Below are 24492 nucleotides of genomic sequence, written 5' to 3' on the forward strand. Positions count from 1 at the left end.
ACAGTCCTTATGGAGGCAGTTGAATGTAAGAATGAATATAATATGCCAGAGCAAATAAGGACAACAAATCTGAGTGGGATAGTTAATATAAGGCATCAAGGTAGGGTTGGGGCTAATGGGGGTCTTAAATTCATGTACACTAATACTAGGAGTATTAGGAACAAGAAGGAAGAGTTTTTGGCCATGGTTGGCACTTCCAGACCACAGGTTATAGGTATTGGTGAAACATGGCTGACTGTAGATGATATAACTAGTGGGATTGAATGTGATGGGTATAGTGTGTTCAGGAATGACAGAGAGAATAAAATGGGGTGAGGAGTTTATATAATTATTATATAATAATAATTATTATATAATTATTATAATATAATTATAATAATTATATAATAATAATAAAAATAATTATAATATTCAGGAATGACAGGGAGAATAAAATGGGGTGAGGAGTATTGTTGATGATAGCTGATGAGCTCCAGCCAAGGAGAATAGAAGTTGAATTGCAGGATAGAAAAAAGAGCACATTTGAGGCCATTTGGTGTGAGATTGTGGCTAGCAGAACTAAATATACAATTGGGTACTGCTATAGACCAGGTGATGGAAAAGATGGTGGTGACAGTATGCACAAGCAAATAGAAGAAATGGGTGGAAGGAGGGTGATTATTATGGGAGATTTCAACTATGGTCGCATTGATTGGAGTGAGGAGAGGCCACACGGGAGGAAGGAACTGGATTTTATGCGGTTATTAAGGGATAACTATCTGCGACAGCATATAATGGAAAATACTAGGGGTCAGAGAGTGCTTGACCTAGTAATTACATCTGAGGATTTGGCTGTAACAAATATGACCACATTGCCACCAATCGGTGAGAGTGATCATAGGGTCTTAACTTGGGAGGTGGCTCAAGGTGTAGAATTTTCAATTAAGACAGGGTACATGTGGAATTATCGGACTGGAAAGTATGACAGACTTAGGAGTTTGATTGGTTCAGTGCCATGGCATGTGCAGCTGCAGGGACTGGAAGTTGATAGTGCATGGGAGGTGGTTAAGAAGTGCTTGCATGAAGCAATGGCTGACTGTATACCTAGAATCCGAATAATAAATCAAGTAGGGGTTAAATGGATGAATAACACCATTAAGCTTGAGTTGCAAAAAAAGAAACAACTATGGAGGGAATTTAAGGAGAAGGGTGACCGGCAGGCACATGAACGGTATAAAGCGCAGGCCAGAAGGGTGACGAGTGTGGTAAGAAAAGCAAAAAAGGATTACGAAAGAACATTGGCCATGCAGGCTAAAGAGAATCCTAAACAGTTTTTTAGATATATAGCAAGTAAAAGGAAAAATGTACATGGCAGATTGATTTTAAAGAATGCCGATGGTAGGGAGGTAACTGAATCAGTTGAGATAGTTGAGTTACTGAGTGAGCACTTTGCAAAAGTATATCATCCAGGTGGTGACATTGCAGAAACGAATAAACCAGTAGATTATACGGGAATTGTGGTTAATGAAGTGGAGGTGAGTAGTCTATTGCATAACCTCAATGTCAATACATCTGTGGGATTGGATGGTATACCAGCTCGTGTTGTACGAGAAGCAGCTAAAGAATTGTCAGTACCCTTGACCATTTTGTTTAATTTGAGTCTCGGGTCTGGGTTAGTCCCGAGCGGGTGGAAAGAGGGGAAAATAGTTCCACTGCATAAAGGTGGTTCCAAGACTGCTGTTGTAAATTACCGACCGATTAGCATATCAGGAATCATTGTCAAGGTCTTAGAGAAAATAGTCAAGAGGAAAATACAAGATTGGATAGAAGAAAATGGGATACTGTATCGGGGACAGCATGGTTTTGTGAAGGGTAGGTCATGCCTCAGTAACTTGCTCACGTATTATAACACAGTGACGGCTGAACTGGATAAGGGTAATGGGTTTACGGTGATTCTATTGGACCTTGCCAAGGCCTTTGACAGGATTCCACATGGAATTCTAATCAGTAAATTGCAGCATATGGGAATGGACATAGGGTTGGTGAGATGGATAGGAGGGTGGTTGACGGAGAGATATCAGAGAGTGGTTTACTCGGGAGTAGAGTCCACAAGACGGCCTGTGACTAGTGGTGTGCCACAAGGATCTGTTCTTGGACCACTGCTGTTTAATTTGTTCATAAATGATATAGGAAATGATCTGAGAGGAACAGTTCATTTGTTTGTGGATGATGCGAAGTTGGGTAGGGCAATAGTGAATGCAGATGACGTCAAAATTTTGCAGGATGATTTGGATAGATTGGAGGTCTGGGCTAAGGAGAATGGATGTCAGTTTAATGTGGCAAAATGTAAGGTTATGCATTTTGGGGTGAAAAGATTGGCGGCAGTTTACTGCATTGGTGGAACCCTGCTCCAGGAAATTGATGAGGCACGAGATTTAGGAGTGTTGGTAGATAAGGAATTGAAATTTAGGGGACACATTGCAAAAGTGACCAAAACAGCTCATCAAATCACTTGGTTGCTGAAGAATACGTTGACAAGCAGAGACAAGCAGGTTATTGTTCCTCTGTATCGAGCCTGATAAGACCCCATCTAGACTACTGTGCTCAGATTTGGTCACCTAGGTTTCTTCTTGATGGGGAGGAGGTGGAGAGGATCCAGAGGCGAGTGACCAAGATGATAGCAGGTCTGTGGAATGAACCGTATGAGAACAGGTTGAGGATTTGTGGGTTGCAAAAATTGGTTGATAGGTGGAGGAGGGGAGATATGATTGAGACATTCAAATTACTGAAGGGTTTCTATAAAATTAATTCAGAAGATATTTTTGAGAACAGGGCTGGTTGTGGGAGGACTAGGGGACATCCATGGAAACTGGGCAAAAGTGTGGTTAGTAAAGGTGTTAGAGCTGGGTTCTTTACTTTTAGAGTAGTGAATGAGTGGAATGCGCTCCCTGAGTCTGTGGTGGATGCTGTGACAGTGAATGAGTTTAAGGCGAGGTATGAGAGATACTGTATGAATGTCAAATAGTTGTGATGAATATGATTTGGGGCCTCCCTCGATGAGTCTAATGACTCCCTGGAGTTGCCCGTAATAATAGTAATAATAATAATAGTAATAATAAAAAGTATTAACTACCTTTATTTGCAAAGAATAAATGGAAAACTAGAGCAAATAAAAGAAAATGATATAGAGATAGAATGGAATAATTTAAAAAATATATTAATAAATGTAGCAACAGAATGCCTCAGAACAAGAAGTAAATAAATCTTTTCTTTTGCTACCTCAAACATTTCATTCAGGTCTTCTATCATTTCCATTTTATCTCCTTTCAAATCATTCGTACCTGCCACAACAATCATTTCTTTCACCCTTTCCTTTTGCTCTCTAATAGACTCAGTTACGTCCTTTATGGTCGCACCAGGTTGGTACGATTTTGTCAAATCCTCTACTAACACACCTCGTACTAATGAGTCTCCATACAGCACTCTATCATTCGTTTTGTTCATGTTCACATTCATACGTCTATTTTTCCTGTCATACCTTTTATTATTGGTTGGTTCATTCAGTCTACTTTTGTGATAGTTGAGTTACTGAGTGAGCACTTTGCAAAAGTATATCATCCAGGTGGTGACATTGCAGAAACGAATAAACCAGTAGATTATACGGGAATTGTGGTTAATGAAGTGGAGGTGAGTAGTCTATTGCATAACCTCAATGTCAATACATCTGTGGGATTGGATGGTATACCAACTCGTGTTGTACGAGAAGCAGCTAAAGAATTGTCAGTACCCTTGACCATTTTGTTTAATTTGAGATAGGGGTAATGGGTTTACAGTGATACTACTGGACCTTGCCAAGGCCTTTGATAGGATACCACATGGAACCCTAATCAGTAAACTGGAGCAGATGGAGATAGATATAGGGTTGGTGAGATGGATAGGAGGGTGGTTGAAGGAGAGATATCAAAGAGTGGTTTATTCAGGAGTGGAGTCTAAAAGACGTCTTGTGACTAGTGGAGTGCCACAGGGCTCTGTTCTTGGACCACTGCTTTTCAATTTGTTCATCAATGATATTGGAAAGGATCTGAGAGGAAGTGTTCACTTGTTTGCTGATGATGCAAAGTTGGGTAGAGCAATTGTGAGTGCACAGGATGTCAAAATTTTACAGGATGATTTGGATAGTTTGGAGGACTGGGCTAGGAAAAATGGATGTCAATTTAATGTGGCAAAGTGTAAGGTTATGCACTTTGGGGTGAAAAGAATAGCAGCAGTATATGGCATTGGTGGAACCATACTCCAGGAGATTGAGGCCAGGGATTTGGGAGTCTTGGTGGATAGGGAGTTGAAGTTTAGGGGGCACATTGCAAAAGTAACTAAAACAGCTCACCAAATCACTTGGCTTCTGAAAAATACTTTAACATGCAGAGACGAACAAGTTGTTGTTTCTCTGTATCGAGCCTTGATAAGATCCCATCTGGACTTCTGTGCCCAGCTATGGGCACCAGGGTTTCTTCGTGATGGGGAGGAAGTGGAGAGGGTCCAGAGACGAGTGACCAAGATGATAGCAGGTCTGTGGAATGAACCTTATGAGAATAGGTTGAAGATTTGTGGGTTGCAGAAATTGGACGATAGGCGAAGGAGGGGTGATATGATTGAGACATTCAAATTACTGAAGGGTTTTTATAAGATTGATCCAGAAGATATTTTTGAAAATATGACTGGTGGTGGGAGGACTAGGGGCCATGAATGGAAGCTGGGCAAGAGCGTGGTTGACAAGGGTGTTAGAGCTAGGTTCTTTACTTGGAGAGTGGTAAATGAGTGGAATAAGCTTCCAGAGTCTGTTGTGGGTGCTACGACCGTGAATGAATTCAAGGCAAAGTATGATAGATACTGTGTGAATGTTGAATAGTTGTTCTTGACATGATGTTAGGGCCTCCCTCGATGAGTCTGTCGACTCCTTGGAGTTTCCCGGAACAATAATAATAATAATAATAAATGGAAGAGGAGAAAGGAAATAAGAAACTGGGATGAAAAAAATTAAGCAATAATCAAAGACAAGAAAGAAGCATATAAACAATGGATAAACACAAAATCACTAGAAGCAGAAATTAATTATAAATACAAAATAACAATAACAATAAAAGCATGCCAGAAAAAGAATAGAGAAACATGAGATAACTTCATAGCAAAATTGGATAGAAATCTTGGAGTGAAGAGGCCAAATACATACAAAATTCTAAGAAATGTGAATAAGGAGGTAAAAGAAAAAGTGAAACTTGAAATAATCAAAGAGAAAACTTGGCTGGACTTCTTCCAAAACTTTCATTCAAATGGAGAATATATACTTGATTAAATTAGCAAGTGATTTATCATTTATATCCTTTCAAAACTTAATGCTAAAAATGACATTACTTTTGGATGACCTGATAGCTTTAATGTAGTTTTTTTTTCAATAGAGGTCAGGCCAGTAGAATAATGGTTGATCAAATCATTGTCACTTTGGCATATTGTTTGAAATGTAATGTAGTGTGTCTTTGTATATATATGTGTATACTCCAGATGATGACTTTAATATGAAGGTTGAAATGTTGGGAAATTAGAGTAATTATTCTGAACACAGTTGCAGTGTCCGTAATTTATCAATATGATCACTAGCATATTATTACCTTTGTATCAGTGACCTCCTCAGGATATCAATACAGATATTGGAGCATTATTAAAAAAAAAAAGTTAAAAAAAAAAACCAGCAAAACTATTTACTTTAAGGAAGTTGTTTAGCTTGCACTCGTTTTTTACATTCACTGTTTTTTGATTGACATTACCCTTGCTGGGCACACACTCCATGTAGTTATTCAACTAAGGAACCAGAACCTCCTCCATTCAAGAATAAAGCAGTTCTGCAGGTCATCCAACAGATAGCACATGGACTGAAACAGCTAGTAACACTTCAGGAGGTTTCAAGATCAGCTGGCAAATAATATGCTACTGCTTATTCTGCCAGTTTGTGCCTGGAGGAACTCTGAATATAGCAGCACACAGGGACACACTGTTGAGGTCACAAATGGATTGGACCTGGAAACTCCCTGTGTGAGGAAGTTACGCAAGTTCTCAATCTCAACTGCATGTCACTATTCTATAAATTTTCCACTATTCTACTAATATGAAAGACACCATAAAATATTTGCAGTGTTACTGCAGTTAAATAAACTTCCACAAAAACCAACAAAAATTCCAAAAATACAACAAAAAATTTGCAAAAACAATAAATATATATATACCAAAAAAGAAAAAAAAACTTCCATAGACTTTAACAACATTCAGAGGCTCAATACCAAAATCAAGAATGTGCATCACCACTTATAGACATCCAAACCTTGCTGAAACTCAATTGTCATCTTCTCACTAATGCTCACCTAAACTTTCCAGAACATCATGCATGATACCTTCTGCAAGAAGAAAGATGGAGATATGCAAATTCTATCAGGTATGATATTCCAAACCTAAGGTTATCAGACACAGGTCTCCTTTATACAATTTGCTTTGGCTCAAGATTTCTTTGCTTCATTTTGCTGTCTTCATCTACTGCCTTAACTGCTCTAACTATACTGATTAGCATAGTCTAATAACATAAACAGTGAAATAATCTTCCTTGGAGATTTCAACATCCACAACTCCAACTGGTTCCCCTTCTCTAACTTTGCAGACCAAGCTAAAAGAGAAAAAAACCTGAATTGTTTGTTATCAGTAATGACCTAACACAAGTTATTAAATTTATCTAACCAGAATTTCAGATAATCCTTATCATTCTCCCAACACCTGGGATATCTTTTCTTAACCAGCTCTTCCTACAAATACACCAATGACATAGTCTCCAATCTGCCAATAATCTTGCATGCTTTTTTTTTTCTACTGATTATCCTTCTTGCAAGTAATCTCAGTCTCATATTCTATGGCACTATAACACTGTCAACTGGGATTACTGGGATTTCTGCCTCTTTTCCATGGTCTGATTACTTACTGACCTCATATTTCAAACATCTACTCTCACCTAATAACTGAAATTATTCTTGCTGGAATGAATGCCTCTATTCCCCATTCCACTCAAAATCCTTGATCCTTACACAAACATGTACCAAAGCAATCCAAGCTCAACTCCCCTCATCTCACTCAGCTTATAATACAGCCCATAAAAACTGAAAATCATCAACAAATCTAAGGCAGACTTTCTAAAGGCCAAATGCACTTTCTGGTCCCTTGCCATTAGACAAAATTTCTGCCCTACTATGTGTCCATCACTCTTTCATTCTGATGGAACAATGATGGCAAAATCTCTTAAAGATAATTTAGACTATCTTGATAATGGTCTTCCTTCAGCTCTTGTTTAGATAACCAAGACAAATCTCTCCAATTTCAGAAATGACTTTTGGTATACCTTCTCTGATCTTTCATCAGAGGACATCAACTTGAGTTTAATAAGTCCTCCAAGACCAGGTGGTATATCTCACCCATCCTATATCGCCTTTACTCATCTAGCATCTATCTAACATCCTACATATAAGCTTTTATCTAGCCTGTTCCTAAATAAGGAGATAAAAGTTAACCAAACTATTGTCCCCACTCAAATACTCTCAAAAGTGTTAGAGAAGGTCATCAATAACTAGCTTCTCCACTATCTAGACTAGGGGTCGCCAAACTTCTTTGACCGTCGACCCCCTTCAAGAGTTTCTTACTTTTTATCAACCCCCCCCTCTATTTTACTATTACATAATTATAATAGGACAAGCAGAAAAGATGCTTATGTGAGTTTTTAGATTGTTTATTTTATAGTTATTACAGTGTTTCTTGTATGTGTAATATAGTATATATTATTATATTGGCTTAAAGTCAAATGGATACGTTTTTGTTTTTGACGTCATTCTTAACATTACATATTTGATAGGAGAGATAAATAATATATATAAAATATAAAATTTAATTTATATAACAAATAACAATAATACAATCTTCCTATAGGTATATATAGAATGTACAAAACTACCAGCCCTACTCAACTCTTCAACATAGAGAAGTTTAGTTCGCGAATGAATAACAATTGAATTATAATATGTATGTTGAATTTTAGAACATTAACGCTCACTTGTATGTCGATGCGCAAAAATGAGAACTGGGATCGAATACATGCAAGTATAAGTAAATAAGCAACCATGCACGTGTTGCAATTCCTCTCCCGCCGTGCCGCCGAGCCAAAACCACCGATATCAGTTTATTGGTAAATACGTCATTTCGGCCTACATGATTGGCTTCCATAACTATTTTCATGACCTTGCTCCATCTTACAAGTCATATTCATGTCACTGTTTTCACGATTCACTCTTAATTGCGTTGTCATTCAGGATGCAGGTAATCCAAGTTTACCGAATTAAATATTACCTGTACAATGATGTCTTATATTTTTCTATCGACCCCTGAGCCCGAATCGACCCCTAACAATGTTATATCGATCACTTTGGCGACCACTGATACTCTCATCATCAGTTAATTAGTGATCACCTATATAGATCTGCAATCTTGTTCTAAATGTAGACTCTTGCTAACCTTACCTGCCTTTGGATACATGCCATGGAAAGATACGTAGAATCTCATGTGGTCAATCACGATATTTCCAAGAATTTGATAGAGTATGACAATGTAGCCTTCTTTCCTGGCTGCTGTCTTATGGTCTCCCTCCAACTTTGTGAATGGTTTGTCAGCTTCCTCTCTGGTCATTTATTGCGTGTCGTGGTGGATGGTTCCCTTTAATCTGAGTTTTCCCCATCAATGCTGAAATATCCCAATGTTTTGTGCTTTCACCTACTCTTTCTCCTATACATCAGTGATCTTCTCTCACCAAGTTCAAATCTGATTCACAGCTTTGGTGATGATAGTACACTCCACTTTTGTTCATTATTCACAAACCTTGTGGTACTCAGATGACTCAAGTTTCAAGATCTATGACTAATGTCTTAAACACCAATATCTTCTAGTCATTCTCAAGTGAAAATAATTCAGTAAATTTTAATGCTAACAATCTCACCTTATTTCCAAGAAAAAAAGACATTATTTTTGCTCATCAACCAAGATCGGTTTTCTCTTTTTTGGGCTGACTTTCACATCTAGCCTATAGACTCTTTAGCACCACCAAAAAAGCTCAATATTCTTTGTCATTCTAAACTTTTCTTCTCTTCAACTCCTAATACTTTATAAATCCCAAATTTACCCGATCTTAGAATACTGTTCTTATGTTTAGGGTGGTACATCAAAAACCTCCTTCAGAATGCTTTATTGTATCCAGAAGAGAGGTATTTGTTTATCACACGATCTCTCTCTCTCTCAATGATTCCCTTCAATCACTTTCCCATAGTCACTCTGTTCCTGCATTATGTCTTTTCTATTGGTATTTCATAGATACTACTTTACTGAACTAGCTATTGTCATTCATCCACTTCCATCTAATCATGTTTACACATGATTAGATGGAAGTGGATAAATCAGCTCCAAACTTGCCACTATTGGAGTTTTTCCCATACATTTCCCATAGCAAATACAACATCCAACTCTTCAAATAACACATTTACAGGTTTCTTTCTTCTCTCTAATCACTTGCCTACACATGGCATTATCATGTTATAGGTTTTGAGACATCTCTTGTGTGAGATTAATATTAAAAAAAATTAAATAAATAAATAAATTTTATTTACAAAAAAATATTAACTTTAAATTATATTCTTACCTATATCTGTAATAAGATACTAGCATTCTTTCTCTTACTAGACCATCTATTTTTTGATCCACCACTAACAGCATTACTCCACAGAGGAAAAGTAGCTCACACTTTAAAAAGAAAAAATAAATAAATGATTAGTCTTAAAAGTTTTGTCTGAAACAAAGCTAGAAAATTAAATATGATCTAATAGTTTAGATCTCAATTCCTTAAAACATATATACTAATTTTACATAATGTACATATCTAGTCATTTGTCATCCTGCCATGAATAACCACACATTTGCTCTTAATTTCCTCCTTTATTTATTTTTCTGGTGTCAAATGTATCTGAGGACTATACTGGGTTCAGTGCAATAGTATCAGTTGCTAGATAGGAAGAATACTGACAGTCCATGGAAAGCATTTAAAAAATACTAAAACGATGAAATATCAGAATGTTCCAAGAGTTCAAAGAATAAATAGGGTAGGAGTCAAATGGATGTGTACTCTTATCAAGCAAAAAATTTGTAAGGAAAGGATTATGTGGAAGGAATACCTTGTGCATAACGATGATGTCCATTATGAAAATTATAAGCAGCAGGCAGAAGAGTTACACCTGTTGTATGGGAAGCTAAGTCTGAGTAGGAAAAAAAACTGGCTTTACAAGCTAAACCCAACCCCAAAGAATTCTATCATTATGCTGCAAGTAAAAGAAAGAATAAATTTGAAAGAATAAATCTACTGAATGCAGACTGTATGTGGGTGACAGATGCAGAAGAGGGTGTTCAACTAATGAGTGCCCATTTTGCTAAAAGCTTTCAACTTGGTATATGCAACAATAAGCTCACTGCTATCTCTTCAATGGATGAAGAAACTCAGGTGTATGATGAAGAGGTATTAGAGCTGTTGCACAAACTGAATAAGAATTCAGCAATAGGGACTGATGGGATATCAGCATGAATGCTAAAAGTGTTCGGCTAAACTGGCTCTTTCTTTGACCAGGCTATATAATTTGAGTCTCAGAAACAGGGAAGATTCTGTAGTAGTGGAAAGAATGTATGGTAATTCCATTGCACAAGGGTGGTGCAAAGACCAATGTATCCAACTATCTACTATTAGTATCTCAGAAATGGTAGTGAAGATTTTGGAAAAATTGGTTGGGGCTTGCATTCAGAAATGGGTTGACAGTGAATCTCTACTTTGCAATGAGCAACATGGGTTGCTCATTGCAAAGTATTAACTTTAGTGTGATTAGATATCCAAATGTATTAGATATCCAAATGTATTAGATTTGGATATCTAATACATTTGGATATCTAATCACACTAAAGTGGGATTATGCTAGAAGAAACTGATTTGGACTATTGTGTGCAGGTCTGGTCTCCTGGTTTCCATTGTACATTGGAGAAAAAGCAAAGGAGAGTGTTAAAATTGATATGAGGATTGTGGAATACTAATTATGAAGACAGATGGAGAATTTGTACACTGCCATCACTAGCAAACAGGAGAAAGAGTGGTGATATGACTGAGACTTAAAAATTTTTGAAAGGGTCATAAAAGATTTTAGTTGATGGAATTTTTCATTTTATGGAGAATGGGGAAAGAAGAAGAGGGCATTCTTGGAAGCTGAGAATAAATTCCACCAAGAAGGGAGTGAAATCTAGATATTTCTCTCATAGAGTAGTGCATGATTGGAATGGATTGCCATGTGGGATATTGTGTCTATGTGTGTGCAAGCAGTGTGAATAAATTCAAGAACAAGTATGACAGCTGGTGAGTGTAGCATGTAGTCTCTCTCTTGATAAGTCCCTGATTCCCTGGAGGTCTCTATTAATAACAGTAATTCATCAAAATACTAAGCATTGCACTTTCTTTTATAATACCTCATTCTAATTACAACTAATATCATTAATTTAATGTGCGCACGCACGCACACACACACACAAACTAGATTCCTATCATCTCACTTTTCTACATAAAAGCTTCAATGGCATTTTTTTTATATCAATCTGAGAAAAAAAAGTTGCAGACCTATAGTACGCTGGTATTGCACATAATATACGTTAATTTGAAAATTACGTATGGAAGAATAAAGGAAGATTTATACAAAATTACTATACAATTAAACCTTACACAATCAAAGTAAATGAAAGTTGCCTGCATAGTCTCATGGTAATATCCATAATGCAACTAATAGGAGAAAAATCTCATAGGTTTGATTTTAATCACCACTTTGGAACTTTTTTTTCTAGACCTTTCTTTAGTTTGTTCTTGAGTTAGTCTATACTCATTGCAGGTAAGAAGGGTTTCTCTCTCAGAAATTCAGCATTTTAAATCTACTACATCAATTACTACTACATAAAAAAGTTAATCACAGAACTCAAATAGTTATGATTAGGAAAGTAAGACAGAGAAATAAAGTGTCAGATGTCTCACATTCTCATTCTCTTTAGTTTGTGCATGCTGGCTAGAGATCACATTAATCTTCTGGTGATGAAGACTAGCTGCCAACTTATTTTTGGAAAAGATATGAGTAGAAAACTGGAGGATGCCACCTATTCCATTAAAAAAATAAAGAGGTGGAGGATTTGTTATAGAAATTTAACATAGCATCAATTCCACAAATTCCCTCTGAATTGAACCGAGATGAATAACAGATAACCTGATGAAAGTGACAGAGGGAAGCACACACACACACACACACACACACACACACACACACACACACACACACACACACACAATGCAAGAAAAATTAAACAAACATCCTCAATTTTCTCAACTACTATGTGCCACTGCCAAACTATATAGGAGGTAGCATAGTTCAGAGTTAACAAACTTCCATCTGTGTATTATCACATGCTGTAATATTAACCATCTATCAGCATAATTTAGAGCACAGAGATTAACTATGCTGATGTTGCTAATATGCAGGTTTGTGATGGTGAAAACAAAACTAAGAAAGAGAGTCTCCCACATTCTCCCTTTTCATTAGCTTATGCTGATGAAAAAGGAGAGTGTGCTGAAAAAAAAAAAAAAAAGTTGGGCATTCTTCCCACTAAGCATCAGTGGATTTTCCCAACCATACATTCAGGGAATCTATATCTGTAGTCTGATATGAACAAACTTCCAAATAAATGGAAAAATACACATCTCTCCAAAGAACTCAAAATCGAAGTATATAGTTCAATGATGCTCCTCAAGTTCTTTATTGGACAGATACTTAACTTATCAAACAGATGGAAGAACAAAGACTGATTTCAAACTTCCTTCTGTTTGAAGGAAGAACAAAGACTTTGAAAACAAGTGCTTGAGAAAAAATAAATAAACCATCATAGACTGAAATAAAATCAATCACATCAGACTAGAATTACAGTACAATATTTCAATAATAACAACAGTAATCAGAGAAAAACAGTTACAGTAGTACTGACATGTGCACAGAATACCTACTAACAGGTTTCTTCAAATACTCCAAAATGGAAGAGTAGAAGGAAAGAAACTACTGGGAAGACCTAGAAGGAAATGGGTACAAACATCAAGATTATAAGTGGTATGAACTCTTACAGAAGTTTAAATAACTTAGTTGTCAATAGATTAAATGGGAAAGTTATTGTCCATGGCAGCTTCAATCCACCTTAGGAGAATGAGGAAGATGATTATATCTGTAGTGCTCCATATACTGAATTTCATAGCCTTAGTTTCCAAGCAACAGCTGCTGTATAAACCAAACTTCACTTCTGTTCTAGTTTTACTTGCATTGTATAGCAGTGTGACATCACAGTGAACCATTGACAAGTTGTAGCACAGAGAACTGAATCATGACATGCACTTTTCAAATCAGATGGGCATGTTTAGGTTTCAGCAGCTGATAGGAGAATACACTCCAGTAGCTGCTGTTAAATGGTGGTGCTTGGGTGTAGGAGATTCTAGTTTTGAGCAGGACTCCTTGTCAGAAAATATGAACTTCAAATATTATAACAACACTGACAATTCTAACTTGCTACTCCCTTTATAGCGAGTAGCCCTATAAAGATCATCCTACTAAGCTTCAACATAATACACCATGTCAGTGCAAGAACTATGGTAATTTGGCTTGAGAAAAAAAGGAATGCAACAGTTGGACAGTATCAGCATAAAGTCCTGATATAATTGAATACAGAACATCTTTATTTCTTCAGAGACAGTCAATCAACTGGTGGACAAAGAGACAAACATGTCAAACTTCAGTATGGGAACAGACTACTATTTTGTTGGAAAATGATAAGGTGGATTTAAATCAATAGGATGCCTATTAAAGTGCAATGGAAAGTGCAATACTGTTTCTGGATTCAAGTTTCCAGTTACTGTGAAAAAGAAAATTCAGGAATAAATATAGACAGGGTTTACCTGAACAACATAATAAATATTTGTTAGTAATGGTTCTGTGTTGAGGAAGAAAGGAAATCAATACATGCAGCTTGATCTGCATGCCTGTAAACAATATGGGGAAGCTTTTTAATATAACTTCCATATATCTGTTCGCTGAGCCAGCTGGAAACTTGACATCGCATATTTTAATATAGGATGTTGGGCACAAATGATTACAGACAAGAGCTTACAAGATTCAGTTAATGCACAGAAGTCATAGCCAAACAGCAAACTAAACTGGAAAACATATATTGAGAATATAGATTATCTAATAAGAAATCCTTCAGAGATGCTATCAAGAAATGATTAGGTACTATCTGTAGCACCTTATAATATAATTAGTGTAATATTAAAAATTACACTAATAACTGACTGTTAATGTTTGCTCAGTATAACACACACTAATTGTGGTCTGATAATACTGGATATAAAACTGGAAAAATATTAGCAGATAAATAAATAGATATTTTACTTTGGAGATCATATTCCTGTGGCCATGTAACATTCATAATTATTAAATTAATACCTGCAAAAAAAAAAAAAAAACATTCAAAAATGTAAAATAATTTAATAAATCAATGATTAGTTTCATACAACAATATTATGTACTTCTTCAGATTGATACAATAAAGCACAAATATAAAGAGATGGAGATTTCTAAATAACACTCATTCATTTTTTTTAATTCATTCAAAACATGACAGACACTGAATGCAGAAATGAGATATCATGAGCATGGGTCATTGTTACAGGTATAACATATTCTGTCTCATAGCCTAATTCATCCACACATAGATCCCTTACATGTACTATCCAGAGATCATTTAATATCAGACCATGGTTTTTATTCCACTGGATCATACAAATTATAATCTCACTAGTCACTTTAAATTTGTATACATAAGTATTAAATTCTATTATGTATAGTATTTTTGTGATTTGCCAATTGACTTGATGGTTTCCGTTGGTGGTGTGAAAGGTCAAACTGGATTTATGTGCATTTTTTTCTCCACATCTGATCTCCTGGTCTCTTTATAGGTCGATGTAGCTGTTTAGCCAATCTTAACATCATATAGAATTTTTTGTAGAGGTCTAAAGACAACTTTTAATTATATTCTTGTAGGATTTTTGCTATTTTGCCTGTAACCATTTTGATATAGGGTAAATATTATACTTATTTTGTTACTTAGGTGCCATGAATTAAACTGTCACATTACAATTACATTGACTTTCTCAACAATTTGTTACTATACTAACACCATACATAACCATTATCTCCTTCCCCATCAACAAAGGTGAGGTAAAATATTTTAACTTCCCCTATTGAGAGGACTGATGTTACTGAAATAATAGTTTTACAACCTAAAGGCCACAAATTACATGCTTGTTTAATTCTTTATCCAAGGGTAAGCAAACAAAGTTTGCTGCTTGAAGTTTCTTAAAAACTAGACTACACTACTCCTTGGCATTATAGTCCATTTAGGACCTGGACCCGAATCAGGATAGCCTTCCATTCTTTATAATTCTATGCCTTGTTCCTCCAGTTCTTTACTCTCATTAAAAACTAGACTATTATTAATGTGAAGTCATTAGCCTCTCTATACAAGTAGCCTAGTCATGGAAAAACTTCATATACAAACTTTGTTTGCTTACTCTTGGATACAGAATTAAACAAGAATATAATTTCTTGGCATTTTTAATTTAAATGCCACAGTTTTCAATATCTGCTCTTATGGGATGTAATAGAACCATTTCTCTTCCACACACTGTATTGAACTCGATTTTCCATAACTTCCAGTACTGGGCATATCTATGCCATTTCTGCTATCATATAAAATAAAAACAAGAAAAACTGGTCAAGTGAAAATCTCTGAATGGACATCAAAATTTTAAAACCACATATTGAGTATATAGATTATTCAATAATAAACCCTTTAAAACAGCTATAATAATAATGTATTATCTATAGCATTTTATAAAACATAAGCATTACCATCAGCTGCTTCCCATCTTCATTAAGTAAAACTGTTTCTATAGTCTGCTGAATGTATATACCTTCTTCTAAATCTTCTAAATATCTATAAAACAAATTGCAATATATAATGCAAATTATTTATAGTCAGACCAATTTATTATTTATTATTGGTATTATTATTACATGACACCTCCAGGGAGTCCAAAGACTCATCGAAGGAGGGCACCTATTCTACAACTCTCTGCCACTCAATCCACTAACTACTACTACTACTTTCATCATCTACACCAATGCCATCTACTGCTACTAGTATTTTCACAGACAAGCACAAACATCCATGCACATGGCAGGATTCGAACCTGCAGCCTTTCGGCTAGAGAGCGGATACGCTAACCATTCGGCCAACCAGGCCAGCAATTTAATAATAAAAAAATTTATATCAATACCACATATTAATATTAATAAATACTCCTAACGAGGTTAATGAACAGTTGAATCTCACCACAGGAAGTTTGACATGGTGGATAATTTGCTACAGAGAATTTCATTCAGGATAGAATTGTTCCTAATTACTGTATGCCCACAGATGCGAGACCCTTCGACACTTCTGCGCATGTCTGAAGAAGGCGAATCCATTCCGATAATAGGGTAATGTTTATGTTTATGTGCAGATTTGTGTTCCAGTCGTGGGATGAGTGTTTATTATTGTATGCCTGGAAAATTAGCTTTTCTTTTATGAAAATTCTAGTTCTTCAAGTGGTAACTATTATGCTTGTACAATAGTTGGAAAATTTACGTATAAAGCACGTGACTTCGCGTGTTGGACATTTCATACATCTTTTATTTCTTTCTCCCCTTCAGCATGAATTGACTATTCTTGGCACAAAGCCAAAGTTAGTTCTACGAAGTGTGAGCATACAATAATTACATTTCATATACACTAATCCAAGAATTCATTTAGAAAAATATATCTTTTATGCATAGGTTAATGAAGTATTCAAAGTTTCAGCCTAGTCAATTTGAAAGTGAACAATTCAAAACAATTGTCAGGTCAATAAAATCCTTAATAGCACTAATAAAATATGAATATGAAAACTTAGGCATCTGCTTAAAGTTAGGAAACTTGGTTATACAACACCAAGCAATTTGCAACAAAGGTTGTATCTGTTGTATTGCAACAATGGATATTTAATGAAAGTTTTTTTCACCTGATTATAAATAAATTAAACATATCAAGAAATTATATTATTTTTTAATTCTTTATCCAAGTGTAAGCAAATAAAGTTTGAACATGAAGATCTTTAATGTCCAAACTTTGTTTGCTAACATTTGGATAAAGGCTTAGTGAAAAAAAAAACTTTCAACATCTATCTCTGATGAGCATTTTAATAGTAAGGATACACCTTTTCACTACTTGTATATGGGAAATATATGAATTCTGTATTAACTCAACCTTGATATCTCTTCTGGGTCTGGCTTCCACTGATGAGACACCTCGATAAAGGTCGAAACCTTTCCCATAATGCATACTATTATATACATCTAAAAGGATTTGTGCTTTGCATTATGGGATAGTAAAGAATTAATGTGAAGTCATTAGCCTCTATATACAAGTAGCCTAGTCATGATACTTCACAAGTAAACTTATCTTGCTTACTTGGGTAAAGGATTAAACAAGAATTTCTTGGCATCATTAATTTAATGGATATTTATTATCCTTCATTTAAATAATGGTTAATACTGAAGTTAAAGCAAGTAAAAACTTTTGGAGGGCTGTTTTTTTTTTTTCATAAATTAATTTATAATTTAAGAATAAAATTAATTATAAATTAATTTATTAATTCATTTATAGTTCTGAAAATTATTTAGTATGGCATCATAGTCCATTTCACACAATAACTACATCACTAAGGAATTCAGTACACTAAACTAAATAAGAAATTATTTCAATACACACACACTGCTAAGAAGTCAACAAACACCACAGTGTGAGGAACAAACAGCCACGGCATCCACCTTAATAAGATGTAGGACCTCCTTTCTCTGTGATGACTGCATCAATCCTATAGGGCATACGTTCCATAAGCGTATGAAAGCAATCAGTGGGAATTTTGGATCATTTTTCCTGTAGGCATGTAAAATGGAGTGTCATGGAGCGAATGTCCCTTGACCTCACCTGACACTCCAGTTCATCCCATAGATGTTCAATAAGCTTGAGATCAGGGCTTGGTGGAGGTCAGTCAAGTTGGCGATGTTCATGTACACAAACCATGCAGTTACAGCAGTAGCCTTATGACACATTGTTTTGCTGAAAGAGATAATGATCAGTTCCAGAGAAATGCCAGAAAGTATTCTGATGTTCAGAGGTATCTGAACATCAGAATGTTCAGATACCTCTCAGAGTCCATGGCATCACAGAGGTCCAAGGCCAAACCAGAAAAATCAGGACCATACCATCATTATGTACTCTGGTAAGAGATGTTCACCAGACATCCACCACACCATCCATCTGCTCAGTAGAGAGTGTAGTGTGATTTACCACACCATAACAGAGCTTTCCAAGATTTCACGTCCCAATTTACACACCCTTTGCACCACCGAAGATAATGGTGTGAGGAACAAAGCTATATTGGTTCAGATAATGTAGAGATTGCATAATGCAGTTCTACCATGGAAACCCAAGTTGTGAGCTTTGGTTCTGAATGTTTATGTTTATGTGCAGATTTGTGTTCCAGTCAATGTCCAGAACTCTGCATTTGTGTCGGCCAGTGAATGGTGCTTTTTACATATTATCCTTGATAGCACCCTACAGTCCCATTCGATGAGTATGGTGGGTAGTCCACTGTGTGGTAATACTTGCAGTTGACTCATTCCCTGCACTTCCATCTCAGTATAGTATCACTTATTATTGACCTGGGATGCCCAATTTGTCAAAAAGATAGGCCTGCAACATGGCATCCTATCACAACGACTCTTTCAAACTTTGTGAGTTCAACAAATTGATTGGGGTTATGCACCATAATGTTATGTGGCATGATGCACCTCCTTGCCTATGGGGATGTTCACTGACTTCTTTCCAAACAGAGAGAGAGAGAGAGAGAGAGAGAGAGAGAGAGAGAGAGAGTGTGTGTGTGTGTGTGTGTGTGTGTGTGTGTGTGTGTGTGTGTGTGTGTGTGTGTGTGTGTGTTTTAATCTATATATATCACTCAATATTGTTTCTCTTTTAGACCACACAAAGCAGCCAGATGAAAATAAGATTCGTTTGTATAACAGGAAGGGAAGGAACTGAGTTTCCGTGAAAGGAAATCCTACCATCTCTATAAGATTAACACCTTCATTTGAAAAGTCCTTATACATGTTCCTTGTGTTCTAGAGAAAATGGAAACAAATCTTTCCAACCAAAAGCTATGCCATTCTTAAACTGTGCTAGAGAGATACTGGAGAATACTTGAGTAACTAATATCACTTATTCAATTGCAAGAAAATAGCATATATATATCAAATATTTGCATAACAATGTTGAAAGTTTCATTTCACTATGGATTGTTACTAATTCCCTATTTCTTTCCTTAATTGTGAAAATCATTCATTTCCCCCACTGCACATTAACAGTTATTATTATTATTATTACAGACATTTCCATGTAGTTCAAAAACTCATTGTGGAAAGCTCACATAGTAACCACAATATCACAACTTTCCTTAAATTTGTTTACTGAAAGAACCAATTTCCAAAATCCAAAAAATCCAAATCTGATAATCGATTCCATTCATTACTACACAATTTGGTCCACATGCTAACCATACCCTAACACAACTTCCAGGGATGAATTCTTGTCTGGTAATGTCCTAAATTTGCTACCTCTGTCCAGGTAGCTCCTCAACATAATGGGACAATTTCTGGCCTTCTTTCCACTCCTGTGGAACTCTGCCAGTCTAGACTTATATTAAACAGCTTGGTTAGACACAATGTTATTTCTCTTACACTTTCTTGTAACACTTGGACTAATATCTATTTCTAATGCTGTATGCAATTTGAGATTTTCTTAATATCCTAAACACCTCCAGTTCATCTATTCTCTGTCATATCAATCCCTGTCACATCAGTCACTGCATTATCTCTACCAGGATGACAGTGCATGATTCCTACATCAGCAAGACTATTTCTTCTGGTTATTTCATCTCTCTGTGTTCAGTGTTCATTAAAGTTATTTTTTCCATAACCATTCTTTCCTTTACTCAGCATGTAACAAAAGAATTCTTTGGGATTCCATTGGTCTCCTTTGTTAATTTCAATCTGATTTTGCCTTCCTCATAATTTCCTTAGTGCAATACAAAGTCTTCAGACTTTGTAGTGCACTAAGTGTAAATAGATTTACACTATTAGGTTTACAACCTTTTGTGAGTGAGAGTTACATAAAAAAACTGCACTACAGAGGCCAAAGAAAATTATATTTAACCCTCTCATGTATGAATGTTTATATTCATTTATAAAAAATTATAATGGCATGATATAGTACATTTAATCTTACAGTATTACCATGAACTTATTAATTTTGCTAAATTTGTGTCCTGTATATGTAAAAAATGATGTCCTCATCTGAATATCATGCACTAATGCCAACAGACTACAGACATTTCTATGGAAATGACTTAGACTAAGGAATTCATTTTCATTGAAAGACATTACAAGTATGACAAAACAGATTATAAACAATTTATATTTTGCTGAAACACTGCATGAATGATCAAAATTTACTTAGTACATACAAAAAAGTAGAACAATTAGAATTTGCAGTAAAGCTATGTAAATCAAGAACAGCCTTATTCTCTTTGCTCATTTTGTATTGGAAAGACTGAAAACATTCAGACAGATTGGAACCCTCACATCTACCACAGATGTATCTTGTTTTACTCTTGCATCTCTACATCTCTGCAATGATTGGTATTAGCATCTATTGTCTTCTTTGGGACGTGTCCACACCGTCAAAACGTTTCTCATGTGGCACAGAGTAAGTTTTCTGTTTCTTTAGTGCTGGTGGTGTCTGACTTGACGGGCGTCCTCGTTTCTTTATACCTAGCTGAGCTAAACCTTGATATATCAAAGCAGTTGCCACTCTTGATTTGAATTCCAACAAACCCAATTTTTCTTTTTCTTCCCATTTCCAAATGATCTGTGCATTACAAACAAGTACGTTCAACATATGGTAAAAAATTCTCATATACCATTGTTTGTTCCTGGTATCATTTCAATACAAAGCCACAAGAGAGTCCATAAGGTCCACTCCACCCATATGTTTGTTATAAACAGCTATGCTGCGAGGTAGTGGAATTTCAACAGTCTTTTTTCTTTCTGCTAAACCTCTGACATACACTGACAGGTTCCTTTCCTAAATAGCTAGATACCACATGTACTATTGAATTATCAACCCATCTACTGACAGTAATGCCATCAGAGGATGTGATAACTGACATATTTCCTTGTCCCATCTTCTGCAAATCCTTTTCATTTTCTTGTCAGCACCTTGAACTCAATTTCTTTTGCATGTACCCACATAATAAATATCATCTTCCTTTAGTTTCTTAATTAGGGGGATGCTCGTGAAAAAGTTATCAGCATATATCTTGAAGTTCTTACCAGCAAGATCATGACAAAGCCTAAGTGCTACATTTTCACTTGAACTGAATGAGTCTGAATTTTGTCTTCCAGAATCTGCACCTACATAAAGATCAAAACAATATACATAACCTGAAATGCCTGCCCTCACCCACATTTTGAAACCGCATTTTTTTGGTTTCTTAGGTAAGTATTGTTTGAGTTGTGAACGTCCCCTGAATGGAATCATTATCTCATCTACACTCTGAAATTCTTCTGGGCTGACAGCAGCATGGAATGTTTCATGAAACTTTTGTAGCACTGGTCTTACACATATTGCTTTGTCCTTATTATTGGTAGGTGTCTGAATCACCGAAATGCAAATATCGCCTTATGTCCTCCCATCAACTGTAACATCCATGTACAGTCCATGTTCAGAAGACCAATACTGCCTTACATGTGGGTATTTTACGTATGTCATGACAAGAACAATTCCAAGATAAATTTTGAGTTCAGTCACAGTAAGTGCTAAATTATCTTTGCCTTTACGTCATGCATACAGATTAGTTTGTTTCACAATTTCATCCATCAGTTCATCTGGAAACAGCTGTGAAAAATCTACAGGGCTCTCTCCGCAAATATTTACTTGGTGTTTTCCTCTAAACTGTAGTTCAGTACCAGCAAAGGGATTATCTATCTCACTAAACTACACTGGTTTCTATAATGGCACATGACCAGCAACAGCTATATTTTGCACACTAGCTGGACTTTGAACATTGTGAGTCTGACCAAGGACACTGAACATCACTGTCTTCACTTGAACTGTCACTCTCTGTAGAATCATTTTGTGGCTGCTGGTATGTAGGAACATCATCAGAATCACTCAGCTCCAAACCATCTTCAAATTTCTCCAACAGTTTTTCAATCTCTTCTTCAGTAAGTCTCTTGTGGTAATAGGCCTTTTTTATGCCTGATGGAGACCTGGCTTTTGGTTATCCATCTGTAAAAGAGATGATAATGCCTGCCAATTAACACACTTACTATTCATTTATGTTTGCAAAAATAAAATAAATAAAATTATAAAAATATTGTACAAGAACTTTCTAACCTCAAACTATTTGCCACATAGATTACCTTACAAACATATTGTCCTCATGTGAGAACAGATTGTTTTCAAGTTCGTTTTATGAATATGGTAATAAACATGAACAAATTAAATATTCACACTTCATATACAAGGTATAACAAAATATAAAACCACACTAACCTTTCCAGAAGACTCATAAAATCACCAAATTCAAATCAATAAAACATCAACTTTTCGCCTCCTCCTTGATACCACCATGCACTGCAGAGAGACTGGCATTCCTGTAACTCTGTTGAAACTCCTGCCATCTGGTGTGGTTTCTAAGAACACTTTGGTCTCCCCAGATGAGGACTACATGCATACAGTAGCACTAAATTATGAATGAATAATTATTATGAGGGGAAAATATATGTATCCTCATATGAGGCCCTTATGTATGAGAGGGTTAACAGTGCTGGTATGCTATCCACTCGGACAACTGGGACAAGTGTTTTCTAAAGAGACCTCTCTGAAAAATTCTTAGCCATTTTAAGAATATTTTTCAAGATGATGATAAAGATAAACCACCCATTCAGAGAAAAATGATTAATAGCATAAGTAACATCCCATTAACTAAAATATGTTTAGATTTAACAGTAGTGTCTATGCATTGATCAAAAATAATACTATAAAAATTTTATCCTCCTCCATGCCACTAGATTTACCATTTACCAGATTTTGAAACACAATTCCAAAGGCATTTTATAATGTTCAGTAACAACTTTTTTTTTTCTTTTTTTTTGTAATATTACTACTTTCATTATCATAAAATTGTAAGGGTTATGCAATTACCTGTTCATATCAACAATATATTTGTGAACACTCTCAAAAGCAAGATAAAATCGCTTTAATATATCAATGAAATTCTCTCTGAATTCTTCATCTCTATCTTGAAGTTGCTAAACCAGAGAAAAATAAATTAAATTCATCAAATTCTTATTAACACAGATATTTATTTCAAAAGTTAATATTCAGGATTATTAAAAAAATGTAACAATATATCATAAATGCAGAGTTGCCTGGTCTCTGATGAGAACCATTCAAAACAGTCATCAGTTCAATGAAAACTTTCAAAAGTACAAAGTAAATGCCAAACATGGAAAACTCTTGTGCAGAATTTATGTCTGAAGTAGCAGTATCATGGCAACTCCAGTGTTGAAGGTGGTATTCTCATAAGCTCTGTAATTTTGAAACCTTTAAGTTTCAAATTCAATTATTTGCCTATGAAACAATGATGGATTTATCTTATTTCTATAATGCAAAAGAATTATTCAAACAAAAATTAAAGCGCTGTGAAAAATGAAAGCAGTAATTATAGAAAACAAATTGATTTGATGGAGCAATTGTACTACCACTCAGTGTAAACTCTAAAAATGGACATCAGATCTAATATTGCATGCTGGAGGTTGTAGTCCTCTGGAAATGCTTCATGGTACTCCACATTCAACATATTGGCCAATGAATGACAGTTTTCACATATTATTCTTCATAGCACCCTATAGTCGCATTCAGTGAGTGTGGTAGGTTGCATCCAAGGTAGCACTTGCAGCTGACTCCCAACGCTTCCATCTCAGTATGGTATCATTGACTGCTGACACCTGGTACGGCCCAATTTGTCAACAAATTTTTGAACAGATAAGCCTGCAACATGGCATCCTATCACAATGC

At 35.7% G+C, this 24492-nt stretch overlaps 1 protein-coding gene across 1 annotated transcript in view; it reads right to left on the reverse strand.

The window, feature by feature from the left end:
- Positions 1 to 24492, reverse strand: part of Strump (WASH complex subunit strump) — a 292034-nt gene that overhangs the window by 236663 nt on the left and 30879 nt on the right. The window contains exons 3-5 of the mRNA XM_090410831.1: positions 23617 to 23723; positions 16122 to 16206; positions 9746 to 9846 (exon numbers count right to left, since the gene is read on the reverse strand). Coding sequence (XP_090266957.1) covers positions 9746 to 9846; positions 16122 to 16206; positions 23617 to 23723 — 293 coding nt within the window. The remainder of the gene's footprint in view (positions 1 to 9745; positions 9847 to 16121; positions 16207 to 23616; positions 23724 to 24492) is intronic.

This window comes from Typopeltis vanoorti, chromosome 20 (genome assembly GCF_054136105.1).
Source record: "Typopeltis vanoorti isolate ZY-2024b chromosome 20, IOZ_Tvanoo_1.0, whole genome shotgun sequence".
In the NCBI taxonomy this organism is placed as follows: domain Eukaryota; kingdom Metazoa; phylum Arthropoda; class Arachnida; order Uropygi; family Thelyphonidae; genus Typopeltis; species Typopeltis vanoorti.